This window comes from Abramis brama, assembly GCF_963993115.1.
Source record: "Abramis brama genome assembly, chromosome: 18".
Lineage (NCBI taxonomy): Eukaryota > Metazoa > Chordata > Actinopteri > Cypriniformes > Leuciscidae > Abramis > Abramis brama.
In genome coordinates, this window is record NC_139980.1 from 3,813,685 (window position 1) to 3,832,204 (window position 18,520).

The following is an 18,520-nucleotide window of genomic DNA, read 5'->3' on the forward strand; positions in this document are numbered from 1 at the left end:
TTTTTTTTTATAGTTAATTTGTATGATATGGAATAATTCACATCGCTAGCAAAACAACATGAAGAAACAAAGATACAGATAAAAGAGCAGCGAGGACAAATATGATTGCCCGTTATAGTGTAGTCTGAACACTGAATGTGGTTTAATTTCAAAGGTGTGCACTTTTTTTTCCTAAAAATCAATTTAAAGTTGTTTTTTGATTATCTTGACATGTACTGTGAAATGTTATCATCCCTCATATTTTTGTCTTTCACCAGATAAAGATTTTAGATTTTAGATTATTTATTTTATTCATGAACACACCATGGTGCAGACAAATAGTAGAGGAACTTGAGAGGGGAGCAGTTTCCCATGAGCTCAATGGCTTCTCTGATAAGCTGTTTTGCCTCATATGATCTTTAAGTCATGATATAATCAATAAATCATTAACTAATCTTTAACTAATTGAAATAGGTTAAGCAATTTTAAACTCTTTTTTATAGTTTAGTTTTATAGTTAAGTTATAGGCTACTAGATTCAACTCCATTTTAAAAAGTTAGTTATTTCAGGTGAAATGCCTTATTTAGTCAGTTGAATGCACAGTTGGAATATCCCGCTGGGTGCATTGCTCTTATTGGTAGGTTCGGCGTTACATCACACTGATTTAATGACGCGGAGTCTCTGTTTCCTTCATCTGTGTCTTTAAGCGCTTCTAGCTGGAGGAGAGCGCGCACAACTCTTCCGTCATTATCGCTCATTTTCTCCTTCAACCTTATGCCGCCTCGCCATACTAGAAGATTTGATCTCATATTCTATTTGTCATCTCACAAACCACAGCAGCTTTTTCTCCAGTCATTTGCAAGGTAAGTGACCTTTTTGTCCTGTATGACAATGAATGAGTTGCAATCTACTGACGTTCACATTTTTGTTGAGCAGAGTCCTCTGAAAACACTTCTCTCACTTCGTACTTTTAAACTGAATTTTCTTTTGGATGTTTACGCGATTGTTGTTTTCTTTTTCACAAGTTCTGTTTATTTTATAGCTATTTCGAGTTTGGGATGCTGAACATTGTAGGCTAAATTATATTTCTGTTTTTTTTTTTTTTTTTTTTTTGGAAACGTAATATGAAACGGTTACCTGAAGCGCAATGCTTGTGGCTATTTGACCAGAGGTTTAGTAGCCTAATACTTTTTTCTCGTTGTCCTCATCTGCGAAATTTAGAGAGAGCAGTTTGATGTTTCATCAGAAACGTTTGATTTTGATATGGTTGTAGTTTTGCTCATTTGGAAAGCTGCGGTGTATAGGCTATTTAAGACGAATTGCTCTGTATTGATACGAATTGATAATGTGACAATTATTGTGAAGATAAGTGAAGATAATTTTTAGTAGATAAAATCCCTCATGTATTAATTTATTGCAAGAAGCCTCACATGAAGTTGGGTAATTTTTTTATGGTTAATTGTATTTTGTGTCACTGTCAGTCTGGGAAAATACTTCCCTTTCTACAGTTTTTAACAATAGGGAAGACTTGACATATATATATATATATATATATATATATATATATATATATATATATATATACATTGCAATGCATAAGTTAATACACCCATGCTAAAGTTGACTAAAAAGAGGAATAAAAAATAATATTTTGGAAATTGAACTTAATGCCTTAATTAAAAAAATTAGGAAAAATCCAACCTTTTAGGACACCAATTTTCTTTGTGAATGAATAATGTATCGTAAATAAATAAATGTTCTTCCTTAAAATACATGGTGCATAAGTGTGTACACCCCTATGTTAAATTCCCATAGAGGCAGGCAGATTTTTATTTTTAAGTATTTTTTTTAAATTAATTTTTAGGATACTATGCATCCTGATAAAGTTCCCTTGGCCTTTGGAATTAAAATAGCCCCACATCATCACATAGCATTCACCATACCTAGAGATTGGCATGGGGTACTTTCCATAAGATCATCTCTCAATGCAAATCAAACTAGCTTTTAGGCTATCTGAAATAAAACCATGCCAATCTCTAGGTATGGTGAAGGCTATGTGATGATGTGGGGCTATTTTAATTAAGGCATTAAGTTCAATTTCCAAAATATGATTTTCTATTCCTCTTTTTAGTCAACTTTAGCATGGGTGTATTAACTTATGCATTGCACTGTATATATACACACACATATATATATATATATATATATATATATATATATGTGTGTGTGTGTGTGTGTGTGTGTATATATATATATATATATATATATATATATATGGATATATGGATATATATATATATGGATGGATGGATGGTAAAACAAACAAACATTTTCAAACAGGTCTTAATGAGGATTGTGCAGGTACACTGTAAAATCTAATTAGACTTACTTAAAGAAAAAAAAAAAGCATGCAAATCCATTGCCTTGAAAAAATATTTAAAGTGAAATAGGAATAGTATGTTGTACTGAAAAATGCTTAGTATAGTTCAGTTACACAAGAGTTCTAGTAACTAACTAATATAATATAGAATAAATAAAATATAATATAGAATAAATATGTAAAAATTTAATTTTTACCATTGTTGTGTTTTTCATGCTGAAGTCTGTGTGTGACTCAAGCATGGTCAATTGCAAGATATTGTCACAAATAAAAGGATTATATCAACCCAATTAAAAGTTTCACAAGGTGTTTATGACCTAAGTGTTAGCAACAAAATTTTAGAAGATTTTTATTTCACATGACACAAAATAAATAAACAAATAAATATATATATATATATATATATATATATATATATATATATATATATATATATATATATACAGTGGTGGCCAACATTATTAGAACGGTAAGATTTTTTAATGTTTTAAAAGTCTCTTCTGCTCACCAAGGCTTCATTTATTTGATCCAAAATACAGCAAAAAAAGTAATATTGTGAAATATTTTTACAATTTAAAATAACTGTTTTTTTTATTTATTTGAATGTATTTTAAAATGTAATTTATTCCTGTGATCAAAGTTGAATTTTCAGCATCATTACTCCAGTTTTCAGTGTCACATGATCCTTCAGAAATACTTAGAATATGCCGATTTGCTGCTCAAGAAACATTTATTATAATTGGAAGACAATTAAAATAATATAAATGTTCCAAGTGCCCAACCACATGGAACACTGATCACCATAACGGTGAGTTCAAACTAAAACGTTTTAGGAAAATCAACATCGATTTATGAAGTTCATGTTCAAATGTTTCAGTTATATTGACAATTGAACATTCAAGATGACTTTGGGAAATGAGTGAATGCAACTAGAGAAAGATAACTTCAGAAGTGGTAGAAAAATAGGTGACCAAATAGGAAGATTGAAGTCACATTTTCTCTGGCTAAACAAAGCACAAAGGACAGAAAGAGGATGAAGAGGGAAAAAACTGTACTGTACTGGCCTGTAATGCTATCTCCTAATTATTGCTAAAATTATTCATTCTCTCCCCTTCCTAATAGTATTTATATTAAATTAAATGAGCCATGTTATATATTTTTGCAAATATTTGTTTTAGATTTTTTAATATTTGGACATTTTATTGCACAAACATTTTAGAATATTCTAGTTTTATGATTCCAGTACAAAAAACTTATTTTGTGTTTGCCTCACTTGTTCTGTTTTTCTGTCAGTAGGTGACAGTGATAATGGTTTGATAGTTCAGGCTTGTGGGAAATGGGTCAACAGCAGCACCACAAATGCCAGCCCATGACACAGAGTTCCATCTAAATCTACAGACCAAGAGAAGACGAGTGGACATTGGGGTGAAGAGAATTAGCTCAGCAGCCACATCAACACACACAGCTTCTGCTGTCATCACTGTCACTCGTGCAGCCAAATCTACTGTCAACTTTGATGCCATGAACTCCCATCACAGTAGGAAGCAGGGTGTGCTTGAGTGCAAAGGGGCACATCTCAAGCATCGGGACTCAGGTGAGGCTAAGTCAAATGTTCTCCGCAAACTGCTTAAAAGGGCCAGCTCATATGAAGACGACATGATACCCTTTTCTGGTTCCACTATCATCACCAAGCTACTGAACAGCAATAAGGCAACGAGAGGAACAGGAGGCAGGGAGCCAGTGTTCCCCAGGAAAGCAGAACCTGAACCACCACAGGAGGACACTTGCAGCAGCTCATCCCAGGAGAGTGCTAAAGAGTGTCTCTCACCATTTGGACAAATCGCAGGGACCCACTTGGACTCGGAGCGGCTAAATGAAGAGCACCTTCGGGCCAAGCGTGCACGCGTCGAGAACATAATTCGTGGAATGAACCACTCACCAAATGCGATGACCAGTGGAAAAGATTGTGAGCGGGATGGAGAGGGAGAAACCGAGGTTCCTGCTCAGTCCTTCAGCCCACGAGAAGGCTATCGTGAGAACAAGAGGAAACAAAAATTACCTCAGCAGCAGCAGAGCTTTCCGCAGCTGGTTTCCACACATAACGAGCAGAAGGTTGAAGAACGCAGGGAGTTGAAACTACAGTTGGAAGACCTGCAGAAACAGCTGAGACAGCTTCAGGAGAAGTTCTTCCAGATCTATGACAGCACAGATTCTGAAGCAGATGGAGGGAATCTCTCAGAAGACAGTGCACAATCTGATGGAAAGCTTGGTCATGGCGTTATCGCTGAACACATTCAAAGTTATGTGGCTGATCGACCTAATAATGTGATAGCGGACATGGATCCAGAATGCGTTCTAGATGAGGCCAGGGTCCTACTCAGTGAACAAGTATTGCTAGATGGAGAGATGGCCAAACGGGAGAGTTCTTTGAGGAGCAAAGGTTTGATGTCTATGCACGAAGTAGGCAAACATCTGGCAGAAACCCTGAAGCAGGAGCTGAACTCTGCCATGTCTCAAGTGATAGACACCGTGGTGAATGTTTTTTCAAAACCTCCACGGCCACTGTTACAAGTATTCCCATCACTTCCAGCAACCCAGGACCGCTTTGCTTTTAACGGGGACAACCCAAACTTCCACACTGCTAATCAGAGGCTGCAGTGTTTTGGTGATGTTATCTTTCCCAGGCCATTTGACTCCTTTGTTGGAGTCCCTCTTCCTAGTGCCAATGACCAGACGGAGGCACTACCACTGGTGGTACAAAAGTCTGTATCTGAACACCACCAGTCCACAGATCTTGGAGCTCAAAGTGGCCACCCACATCCCTCCCTACACACTTCTTCTCATTCTGGTAACACAGGCTTCATCTCCCCATCATTCCGTCATCCATTTTCGCTTCCTCTCATGGGTTACTCCTTTCAGAGCTCTCTTGGTGCTTCATCAACGGGATACTCTAGTAAAGAATCTCCTGATTTGATGGATCTGTCAAGGGAGACCAACAGCTTACGGAAACGAATGACTTCCAGTCACCATCTGATGCATAACCGTTCCTGCTCACCAGTTTACTCAGAAAACACTGCTGAAGGGCTGTCACTCATCAAGTCTGAATGTAGGGAATTCATTCCACTGTCAGACATCTCGCCACTCTCAGAGAGTACAATATCCTTTTCATAGTAGCGAAAGCAATTTTTTGGAGCTTTAGATTGTACAAATGACTTTTTCTCATGCTTCTCTCGTTTACAAGTGTCACCAAAGTTTTTATTATACTGTAAATGAATTTCTGCCCCAAATGTCTTTCTAGTTCAAGCCAATTTTAAAGCAGTTAGTTTTGAAATCAACTTATTAGGTCTTGAAGTCAACATGACATAACAATTGACTTTAGTTAATATGTACGTCTTAAACAATCGAAATGTACTTACTCACTCCTTCTCTGAAATTACTATGCTTTTTGGCTGATGTCATCCATGTTAATGTTAATCAGTACCCAAGCAGCATAGAAGTGAATGTACTTTTCTTTTCATGGATATTTTGTTTTATTGAACAATATAAAGAATGGCTTCAGATTTGGATGTAGAACTTTGGGATTGGATTGTGTCCAAATGGACAATGCAGTTGAATTTGGTTTAAAAAACAAAACAAGGTTTACCATAAAGTTTTACTGAAGAATAACTGTAAGTAGGTCAAAGTAGGTAGGTTCTCCAGCTAGGTCAAATTACTTAATACGTTTGATATAATATTTTTTGTTTTATATGATGTAAGTCTTTTTCCACCTTGATGTAAATACACTCAGAAAATAATTCATTAACCTTACTCAATTGAAATCATCTTTACACACAATTTAATATAGTTAGTTCAAAATACACTAGTTTAGATGGGTCTATACAATTCAGTTGGTTTAGGTCACATTTATTTACACTAATATTTTGATCTTCATTACATTAGTCAAACAAAAGTTTAATTAACTTGTAAAATTGATTTCTGAGATTTAATTTGTCAACAAATATTATCATTAATAATCATTATCAATACATTTAATGAACAAATAGCAGTAGATGGGTATTAGTAGAATCAACAACATGGTTTGTTGAGTGTCCACAGCCTAAGCAGCAGCGCTACTCTTCAGCACAATGGTGACCACAACATTCAATAACATAAACTCCTCTAAATGTCCAACTGAACATTAACATAAACTACCAAAATCTTTCCCTTTACTAAAAAACACATTAAAAAATAATAACACAAAAAAAAAAAAAAAAAAAACATTTACTACATTTACTCTCTGAATGCTGTCCCTTGCAAAGCATGCTGGGAACTACAGATCCACCAGGGCTGCATTTCTCAAAAGCATCATGAGCTAAGTTGATTGTAGAGACCATTGGTGGCAAAGGCTTTACGATCTATACGATCAAAGGCAGTGAATCTGTAGTTCCCAGCATGCTTTGCAAGGGACTGCATTAGGAGAGTAAATTTAGGTATTAAGTGTTATTTTATGTGTTTTTCAGTAAAGGGAAAGATGTTGGTAGTTTATGTTAATGCTTAATTTTCAGTTGGTCATTTAAAGGAATTTCTGTTATTAAATGTTGTGGTCACCATTGTGCTGCAGAGTAGCGCTGTCAAATGTGATTTTCACTATGTTATGACTGGTGAGTAGAATCTTTAAATCTTAATATCTCATAGAAGCAAGTTATCTTGATTAGCAAGGAGGAATCAACCACAACCCTTTTCATCTTCTTTGTCCTTCAGAGCAGATGTAGCAGGCACAAGTCATGACTATGTTGCTCTATATAGGTGTGGCGCATGTGTACATCATGAGCTGTATTGGAAATTGTATATTGGGTCAATGTAACTCAATTAAAGTTAAAACAACATTCCTTTATGTTACGTTACATAATCCTGATTAAATTAGGTTACAAAAAAAATAAACAGCCAATATCCTAGTAATATGCATGCTAATAAGCAACTAGTTAATAGTGAGAATTGGACCCTAAACTAAAGTATTACTGCTTATTATTAATACAGTTATAGAAATTATTGATAAAGTTGTGGGGCAGCGCTGACAAGAAGTTTCTGTGTGTGAGAATGACTGTGTGAGTGCGGGTGTGTGCGTGGGAGAGAGAGCAAAAGAAAGATATATTGTGCTTTACATAGGTAATTAAAAGTTATTTTGTCAAAAAATATATATATTCTATTGTTTCTCATATTTATTTGCTTGGCTGATGTCTTTGTGGTTTTGGTTCTGGCAGCAAGACTCTTTGAAATAACTGAAGTAACTTGGCAAAGTGATATGGATCTTTGAGGTTGGCAGATTTGGAACCACTTCATATCTGTGCGTTTACTGGAAAATAATTGCACACCTTAGAATGTCTGTCAACCAATCAGAATCAAGCATTCAACAGCATTTATTTATATACACTGTAAAAAGTGAACATGTACAGATGTTGCTTTAAGGAGGATTCTACCTACAAATTCTAATTTTGTTGTTGTAACCTATACTTCAATCAGGCCTTAATAAAGAGAATGCTGTTTTAACTTAACTGAGTTACATTGACCCAGCACGCAATTTCCAATAAAGCTCAGGATGGACACATTCAACACATGTGCACCTGCTCTGATGATCAATAAGAAATTGTGATTTTATACAATACACATTTAGTTAGATCAAAGTGAAAATCGCAATTGACAGCGCTACTCTTCAGCACAATGGTGACCACAACATGGTAGCTCACAATGCTTTTGATTCAAAACAGAGGTCTGGGGCATGTACAAAATAATTTTGCAGGCTCAGACTGTGACTTTGAAATGTAGTTTGCCCCATTATACAGATGAATTAGGTGGACTGGAGATATTGTTATATTAAGTTATGATTCAGATAAACATACATGTAAACAACATGGCTTTGCTTGCTGTTGGCTTTTTTAGCAGATGAAAGCTCCTCTATTTGTCCACTGTTATATTGGCAGAGGTTGAGGTTTTTTGTTTAACAGTCACACAAAATGCTTTGCGCTGATGGCAGAGCTCAGAGAGGCCTTAAAGGAGGCAGCTCGGCCCTCTTTGTCTGGAGAATTTGCCCAGTCAGCAATTTCGTTGTCTGGCAGAGGTCAGTGCAGGACAGCGGCAGGAGTGTCACACACAGTGCAGTTTGAACTTTCAATGTGTTCTTATCTTGATTATTGATGGATGCTGAAAGTATGGAGGAAAATGTGCAGTGTTGGCAGAAAGATCAGACAGTTAGCCAGACTGTTGTTTCCCTTCAAACATCCATGGTAGACCTTGGTAGATTCATAATATATTTAATAACATCAAACATCAGGATTCTTCATTAGTAAAAAACCAAAACAACAACTTTGATTTGAACTTAATTTTAGTTACTATTTACGTCTTAAAACATGTTTTGAGTCAGTCCGCGTTAGACCCCTAGTTAATAAATGTCTCATCTAATTATTAATTCAAATTGAACTGAAATGTACTTACTCGCTCAGCCTCTGAAATTCAACAAATTTCCATACTGAGTACATAAAAAAGCTTTAGCCCGATTCACTACTGCAATCTTAGCACTTTATTTCACAGTTCTCTTCTGCATGTACGCACAATGTACTTACTATATCAATTACAATAACTGGCTAATAACCTATACTTGCTATCCTATACTCCGTAATCTTCATTTATTTTTAAGAGTGTCGGGTTAGATTATTGTCACCTATGGAAAACATTCCTATGCCATGTCCAAAAGATCCTCCCAAAGCCCTTACCGCTATATTTGTGTTCAGTCCCTGGTAAAATGAAGGTTACAAACACATCTGAAGGTGATATGCAAATACTATATTTATCTCTTTGACATCTGGAGGTTTGGGATCAGGGCATAGGGAAAGACGTTGCTCGCTTTGCCTGTAAAATGAGTTTCTGATGTAAAATATGTTGGTGTAGTGTTTTTCATGTTTTATTGAACGTGACGAGCCGACACCTTGAGTGATGAGACGATAATGTCAAGCAAATCTTGTGCCTTAGCATTGGGCTTATTTTCCTTCACTGCTGGTCTCACATCCAGGACGGCTTGTCCCCAAGTCACCTGAAGAAGGCCAAACTGATGTTCTTCTACACCAGGTACCCAAGCTCCAGCATGCTCAAGATGTACTTCTCAGATGTGAAGGTGAGTGCAGACTGATAGAGATTCTTTAAAACTTAATGTAACTCATTGGTATGTAACATTATGTGTGTCTTAGTTTAACAGGTGCATCACATCTCAGCTGATAAAGTGGTTCAGTAACTTCAGAGAGTTCTACTACATCCAGATTGAGAAGTTTGCCCGGCAGGCCATAAATGACGGTGTGGTGGCAGCGGAAGACATCAGAGTGAGCTGTGATTCTGTGCTCTACAAAGTGCTCAACATGCACTATAATAAGGCCAACGATTTTGAGGTATGTGCTCACTTACAAACACATACACGTGCTCATCACAATGATGATCATTGTGATGTTTATAAACTCTTTCCCCGCCAGTGGTTTTAAAAAATAGTTGCCAGCCAGCGGCAGCATTTTTGATAATTTTCACAAAATTTTCATGGCCCCCAGAATATTTGCTTGTATGCATATTCGAACATGCAATGTATCAAAATAATGAACAGAGCCTCTGCATTTAAACTAAAAACATTTTGTTCTAGTTTCATGCATTATTTTTATATCAACACTTGAATGTGGGTAAGCTTCATTAAGAAAAGCAATATTTTGAACAAAAAGCTGGTCAAAGACTTCATCCAGATCGAATTCAGAATGATGATCAAAACATAGATGGAGTAGATCGAGTCCATCAACACCCCCAAAACTTGCACAGTCCTATAGCTTGTCCTGGGTCGACATTTCATTGGGTTACATTAGGCAGTTTTGATTTGTTTGCTGTTTAATGTTTGATGATTGCATTATTTGACATGCGTAAGCAATGCTTCAATCGCTTGTTTCTGCTTCTTCTTCGCCTGTGTTATGATCTGGAGATTCTGTCCTCTTTCAGAAGATGCATAATAGTGCCCCCAACCATATAACAGTGAAAACATGGATTGCCGGAAAAAAGTCTGGTCAACTTTTGTAATGTTGAGTCAAATAAGGAAAATAATTATTCAAATATTTTTTTTCTGAAGAGTGTAACCATTGTGGCTTTGTTGTGCTTTTAAAACATTGCTTCAAAATGAAATTTTGTGCTCAAATTTGCACATTTGGTGCAGTTTTGAGTTGCAATCGCGATATACTGAATGGATTTATTGTATCAAAAAAATTGTATTTTATCTTGAATCGCTCAATCTCTTCTAAGTTTGTATATAAAAAAAAAAATTGTTTTGTTCTCATGCATCACACTCATAAAGACACATAAAGATGCTATTTAGGGATTTATAGACACGGCCCTTCAATAGAGTAAAAAAAACCTAAATAACTATAGCTTTTTATTACACAAAACTAAAGTCTTCATAAGAAATGATCCTATACAAAAAGGAGCGAAACATGTAACCGGAGCTTTTGGACTCATATCGGCAACATAATTAGCTTATTATAAAAAACAATGGAAAGTCTTTGCTGGAGAATGCAGAAGACGTCATTTTGCGGCAGAAGTGCTGCGAAAGGGTTTGTTTGAGTGTGTTTATAGGGGAAGGTGACCTGCCAGTGCTGAGTGTTCCTATGGCAGGAGTCCTGCCATGACCCCTGGAGTCATGTGATAGAAATCTACCCTCTCCTTCTCACTGCAACAAAATCTCTCCATCTATCATGTTCTTTTCAGAGTTACAGATACTAAATGTTTGCATGGTTTCAGACGTTTTTGTGATCTTTTGTCAAGCTAGAGTAGGCACATATCAAATATATCATATTAAAGATACAATATATTACATGATCTCAGTGATCTCATTTTTCTTTCCTGTTAATGTACACACACACACACACACACACGACACACTGTTCTGGTTCCAGGAACTGCATCAATATTTTTATTTACATAAATAAATAAATAAGGAACTTGCAAATAGTGCAGAGATCAGTGTACAAATTTACGGTTAGCTCTGTCGCATGCTTCGTGAGTGTGTATTCTTGTGAAGACATGGAAGGGAACATGTTTTGCATGTTAAGGATTTTCTCAGTAGGTGTCTAAGAGATGTGACGGTTGATTAACTTTGCTTAGGGAAAGTGTGCCAAGCCATGCAAATTTCACACACAAATCAACCACCTTGACTTTTACCTTTGTAAGTGTGTGTGTGTTTATGAGTCTGTTTATCCACTGAAATGGAAAATCATGCTACTTGTGAACCTACTGCTTACATTATCAACTGAAACCAGACCCATGCCATACTATCAGCACACACTCAAGGATGCATACGAAATCTCATACTCTCTTGAGTTGGTACTTATTTTGAATAAGTACTTACATTATGAGTGCTAAGAAAGAATGTTTCTATTTAGTATGGATGTGTGTAGTATGAATGTAATGCCATGTTGTTTCTGTCATGTGACCTACCAACGTCCGTTGTGTTGCTTCACTGTCATTCACAAATCCTCTCCTATTGCCTCATGGGATATTAAATTGTCCATTGTATGCACACTTCAGAATCATGCCTGAAGTAGGTCATCCGGATACTTTTTGCCTACATATTTATAAATACTGTGAATTCAGTCATACTTCTTTTGTCACATAGTGTTTTTCACCTACTACACTGTAAAAAAAAAAAAATCCTAATTTTACAGAAAATAACTGATTTTTTTGACGATCATTTTCTTTAATTTTAAATTGTACTCAAAACACTGTAAAATTACAAATAATAAATGTAAAATAAAAATTCAGCTGTTATTTTAGGTATTGTGACATTAATGACAAATTACAGTAATTCACATTTTTTATACAGAAAATTGATTGTATTTTTCATACAGTATTTTTTCTGTTTTCTTAAATTACATAAAAATGTATGTAAAATTACAAATATAATCTGTAATTAAACAGTAACAAAACAGTTAAATGATAAAATGGTAAAATGACTGTCAGCTCCCCAAAAAACTGTAAAACATCCTAAATTAAATAAACTGAAAAACACTGTTATTTTACAGGTATTTCCTGAATAATCACGATCATATACCTTCATTGTAAAAAAAATCGTAAAAAAAGGGTCAAATGACTGGCAGCTGCGGCTGCCAAACAAAAACCATAAAATTTTAGTAAAATATTCTAATTTAAATAAACCGAAAAAACACTGTTATTTCACAGGTATTTCCTGCATTATTATGATCAAATACCTTCATTGTAAAAAAATCATTAAAAAAGGGTCAAATGACTGGCAGCTATGGCTGCCAAACAAAAACCATAAAATTAAAGTAAAATATGCTAATTTAAATAAAGTGTAAAAAACTTTAAAATAAATTTGATGTCACCATGATTGAGATCAGTGTCTGCTTTAGTTGGGCTCATGACCCTTGAGTTTTTAACTTTAATTTTCTCTTGCTGCTTTAACTGTGTATTTGATACACATTTGTTATAGCACTAAATGCAGTAGAAAATGTCAGATGATTTTGGTCATTCATTGATAATCTGATTCACTGATATGACAGTCAAATCTCTGAATATAATTACATAATATGTAGATGGTATTTAGCTTTATACAAAGTCTTTAATTAATGTCATATTTTTTTTGCATGACCCTTTAAATATTGTGGCATCAGAATTATAACAATCTGAATTTAAAAAAAATATGTATTATACAGAAAAAGTTTTGAGCTGGTTAACTTTTTTTAGTAGTATAGAGACATCAAGAATCAACATATGAATCTCAACAATGGTGACAACCAACAAAGCCTTTTTGTGACTTTATAGTAGTTCAGATTTTTTTTCATTGTCACCATTGTTGTGATTCATACGCTGATTCTTGATGTCTGAGTGAGTCTATATGATCCTGTCAAAACATTCTCTGTATAATGACTTCAAAAAATCTGAGTATCACAGTACTGCAGGATCTTCTATAGCAGTTTTATCATGCAAAATGAACAACTAATATATAACAACTTAAACAGATATTACACTTCAGATGACTTCACTTCAGACTTCAATGAAGCAGGACACTACATGATGACTATTATCACTAAAGAGTGACCAACATCATCCGATCTGAGTTTCTCTTGGAATCCTACCATAACTAATATGCATCAGAGACACACAGTTAAAGCGGCCAGAGTAAAACTCATGTTAAAATCTAAAAGGTCAAGAGCCCAACTAAAGCAAATACTGATCTCCATCATGGTGACATCAAACTTTATTCTTTTCAATAAAACTTCAACTTCTAAACCTCTGTTAATTCTCAATAAGAATGTTAGTATGAAATAAATAAAGTCTGGATTGTAATAAGTGAAGATGCTGAGATCCTGGAGATCTGGTAGTGTTTAATGTTCTGTTGGGGTTTAAAGTGTTTCTGTATGGTGTGTTTTGTGTGTCACCATTGTGTTGAAGAGTAGAGCCTGAGCTTCAGTCCAGGATGAGCAGAGAAACACTGATGATGTGCTGCATGTTGCTTTATTTAACAGACAGTAACTGTGTAGTTGCTGCACTGGACAAAAACTGTGATTCCCCTGCAGTACAGCTGCAAGAGCCTTGGTTTCTGGGTGAACTATACCTTTAAGTTATAGGTTTATCATAGTTACAATGTGATAAATCATACAGTACATCTAGCAGTTGTTAAAGTGTCAAGCTTGCTGACTGTCCTTTTTCAGTGTTTGTTCCATTTTCAGTGATGAATTGTGCTGAATTCAGGATTCAGATTTCTAAAGTGATATCAATTGTTCAATTAATTGTTCTACACTTTTACCTGAGGGTGAAACACAGTCTTTGGTATATCCACACCTCTGACCTTGAGCCATCAATGTCTTTGTGGTGCAGTGAAAAACAACACGCTTCAGTTTCAGAGGTGTGATTGAGTTTAACCATGCTCCAAGATCCCCTAGGGTCCTCATTTGAACACAGTCTCAGTCATTGCTAGAGATGGTCAGATATCACCATGGATAAATGAGGGCCATACTGTATACTCATCCAACAGAGGACTGACAAAGACCTTTTGGATCTATTTCAATGTACCTTTGTATGTTTTTACGGAAACATTTTATTGCGATAGTCTACAAACTATATGGAAATTTCAACTTGACTGTCTGCTTAATATCTGCTAACTCTTTATTGTGATCGTCCCCCAACAGACATTCTACTGACTATAAATAACTTTGCAAGTACCTACATGTCATCTTGTTCTAATAACCCTAACCCCTAACCTAACAGTCTACTAATACTCTAATGACAGTTAGTTGACATGCAGTTGCAAATTATTGAGTTAGTTGACATGCAGTTGCAAAATTACTTTTAGTTAAAGTGTAACCGTTTTTACTTCTCTTTCCATCTTCTTCTGCTTATCCGGGGTCGGGTCGCGGGCGCAGCAGTCTAAGCAGAGACGCCCAGACTTCCCTCTCTCTAGATATAGGTGAGAGTAGGAACGTTAAATGGACCGGTAAATTGAGAGCTTCGCCTTGCAGCTCAGCTTCTTCACCACGGCAGACCGGTACATCATCCGCATTACTGCAGAAGCTGCACCGATCCGTCTGTCAATCTCCCGTTCCGTCCTTCCCTCACTCGTGAACAAGACCCCAAGATACTTGAACTCCTCCACATGAGGTAGGAACTCTCCACCAACCTGAAGCGGGCAAGCCACCCTTTTCCGACTGAGAACCATGGCCTCGGACTTGGAGGTGCTGATTCTCATCCCAGCCGCTTCACACCCAGCCGAACCTCTCGTTCACCGGGGACAGTTTCCGTGTCCAGAGATCTGGTCATCGGGGCCCCCGCCTTCGACTGCCGCCCGATCCACTATGCACCGGCCCCTTACGGTCCCTCCTGCAGGTGGTGAGCCCACGGGAGGGCCCCGACTGCGCCATGCCGGGCAATGTCTTGTTCCTTGATTTTTTATTCTTCATAATGGGCTTTTGAACCGCTCTTAGACTGACCTGTAACCTAGGACCCGTTTGCCTTGGGAGACCTTACCAGGGGCATATAGCCCCGGACAACATAGCTCCTAGGATCATTCGGGTACTCAAACCCCTCCACCATGATAAGGTGGCAGTTCAAGAAGGGAATTCTCTTTCCACTTTTCGCACGTTCTCACCTACTGACTTTGAGATCAGTCACTTCACATGGGGGGAGTTTGAGAACAGTGTATGATAAATGATTTAAACTATTGTACTCATTCATCAAGTGCTATGCTATGCAAATGCTATCAAAGCATTGTGTCACCAATTAGCAAGGTAGCGTTTTTTGATTTAGCTGGTTAAAGCTAACCAAGTATCCACTACTAAAAATATTTAAGTTGAGATTTCATGATAATTTTAAGTTTTGTATGAATTAGCTTAATCACATATTTCAAGTTAAGAGCAATGAAAACGTATGATTACAAAATAAAAATCTGCAAGTTCTGCTTACTTAAACGTTCAATTTCTTAACTTAATGTGATGTAACTGATTACCTCAAATTATTTGAGTTTTGCCAACTTATTCGGGTTTAGTTGTAAAATGTAGATATTTGAGTGGAGGAAACTTAAAAACAAAAAACAAGGCAATCAAAATATTTAAGTAGCATTGCTACTACAATTTAAGTTAAATTAAATTATAGAATTTAATTTAATAACATTTAAGGTGACTTAAAAAAACTACGTTTAGATAAAGTAAAATTTTGATATGTATAAAAAAGATATTTTAAGTTGCATAAGTAATCAAAGTTGTCAGTACTTAAAACTTTGAGTTGCATTAAATTAACATGAACAAAACACTAAATATATATTTTAAATACATTTAAATTAATGTTCATTTGTAATTTACAGTTATTCAAAAAAAAAATAGCTATGCCTACTGATGATATTTAAGTTTGCAAACTTAAAAATAAATAAATAAATAAAATGCCTCAACATTGTAATGTAATGACCATGTTAGACAACTACAGCTGTTTGAGATACATTTTGAGATGCTCCAAAAGCAACAATGCTCAATACTTTTTGGATTGGATTTCATGTTTATTTAGGTATTGTTTTTATAAAATGGTACCAATAGGTTTATTATTATTACTATTTAATTGTAATTTCATTAATTAATTTGAAAAGGTAACTGCTGATGCTGAACTGTAAGAAATCATATCTGATTAGTAACAATGTACCAGAGGCCAAACCACCAGACACTGAGAGGCCGTCACAACGGGATGCGATAGTCAGATTAGTGGTAAACAAATGTTGTTGGTGGTGTTGTTTTTCAAAAGCTGATAATAAAATTAGTGCAACCTGAGGGTTGTTCCATAAAACAAGATTAGAATACAAGCCAGGCTTATTTTGGTTAGTCAGACTTATTGTCGGTGGATTCTGTTTCATAAAGCAAACTTAAAATAGTTCAAACTCAGTTACCCTGGCAACTTATGCTGGGAAACTAGCCTGGTCCAGGGCAGGCTAACTGTCAGGCTAAGCCTCAGCTGTTACACAGATCCTCTAACACTGACCAATAGGAACACAATGATATTACCACTGACACTCTCTCATACCATTATTGGACTTTATTAACCATTATTAGTCCAAAAATAAATACACAGTATACAGAAAATCAACTTAAATAAGGCTACAATGATAAATTAGACAATATAGACCTCTCTCTCTCTCTCTCTCTCTCTCTCTCTCTCTCAATATATATATATATATGTACTGTATTTATAGATATAGATAGATAAATACAATATATATACTACAGGTTTTCTTTTTTTACTGGCTGAATGTTTTGTGCCCAAGATTTAATTAGATTGTTTTAAAGATTTATGAATACATTTCTCTCTGGTTTTGTTTGGCAGCTGTAGTACATGTTTATGATTATTAGAAGAACATTAGAACACAATCTAAAAAAAAGCTTTTTAAAGCAGAAGTTAAAATCACAAAATTGAAAATAAATAATTACAAAAGCACAATATAAATTTTAACTGGTAAGATGAATCTGAGCTTAGTAATTGACAGTATATTAACCTACATTTGATTTACCCCATTACAATAGTCCCTTTACAGTTATTGCTATCATAAAAATACACTTGTAGGTTTAAAATTCTAAATAAGGGATCTAATGTCCAACTAACAAATATTTTAGCACATATATATATATATATATATATATATATATATATATATATATATATATATATATATATATATATTATGTCTTTCAATTCAAACACATTTAACACAATTATACAAATTGACAGTTCCTTTAAAGACATCATATTTTCCCCCAATAAATATTCCTTATTTTTCCTTCTACTTTTTTTCTTTTGTGATAATACCCACCAACACATACATATGATTTAAGGGGAAAAAGACAAAAAACAATAAATAAATATTAATCAAAATCTAACATTCACATATTTATATCAAACTCTTATAATGACACATAATTCCTAATAGTTATTCAAGTAATATTATTTAAATATCAAATATTCAATATTAAATAAGTAAATAAATAAAATAACTAGAAATAAAAGGGAGGGTTATATAAAAATGTAGTTAATGTAGGCTAATATATATTCCTTTATTTTATGGAATATTCTTTGATTTTAGAGTTGCACATATCTTTTCAAAATGTATACATTTGCTCTTAATTTCATGTTATCCTCTCCATAATGTACTTTAGAAACTAAATCTACTCATTTAAAACTGGGGATTCTTGCTTTCTCCAAAAAGTATTGCATTAAAAGCTGTAATTCTCAGCATTCTAAATAAGTATACATCATCTTTATTAAGTAGCATAGGTCCTATACCCAAAACTATATTTTGTATCTTTATATACTTAGTTTCTTAAAATAAACTTCCCTGAATTAGGCTACTTCTGTTCACTGAAGTACTTCTGTTCGCTAGAAATTCATTGCAACGTATCCAACATCCTAAAGATAAATTATTATAATAAGAAGATATTTCTAGTGTTATAAAATATCGCGTATTAATTTTCCAAGCAAAATGTATATTTAAGTCAGAATTATTGCGCTCCTATTTGGCGCGCATGCGCGCAGCAGCGCTCGTTCAATATGAAGATTAGCAGCAAACTGGATACATTTGCATGACTTTCTAACATTTACAGATGGAGAATATAACTGTAAAAT

The 18,520-nt window shown here is 35.0% G+C and overlaps 1 protein-coding gene across 2 annotated transcripts in view; it reads left to right on the forward strand.

The window, feature by feature from the left end:
• The first annotated feature begins 671 nt into the window (after nt 1-671).
• LOC311068243 (prospero homeobox protein 1-like) overlaps nt 672-18,520 on the forward strand; it is a 29,285-nt gene continuing 11,436 nt past the window's right edge. The window contains exons 1-4 of one of the 2 annotated variants that reach the window (XM_084090563.1): nt 672-842; nt 3,653-5,515; nt 9,396-9,503; nt 9,577-9,771. In XM_084090563.1, coding sequence (XP_083946689.1) covers nt 3,719-5,515; nt 9,396-9,503; nt 9,577-9,771 — 2,100 coding nt within the window. In that variant the 5' untranslated portion in view covers nt 672-842; nt 3,653-3,718. The remainder of the gene's footprint in view (nt 843-3,652; nt 5,516-9,395; nt 9,504-9,576; nt 9,772-18,520) is intronic. The other variant, XM_084090564.1, reaches the window with a different exon arrangement.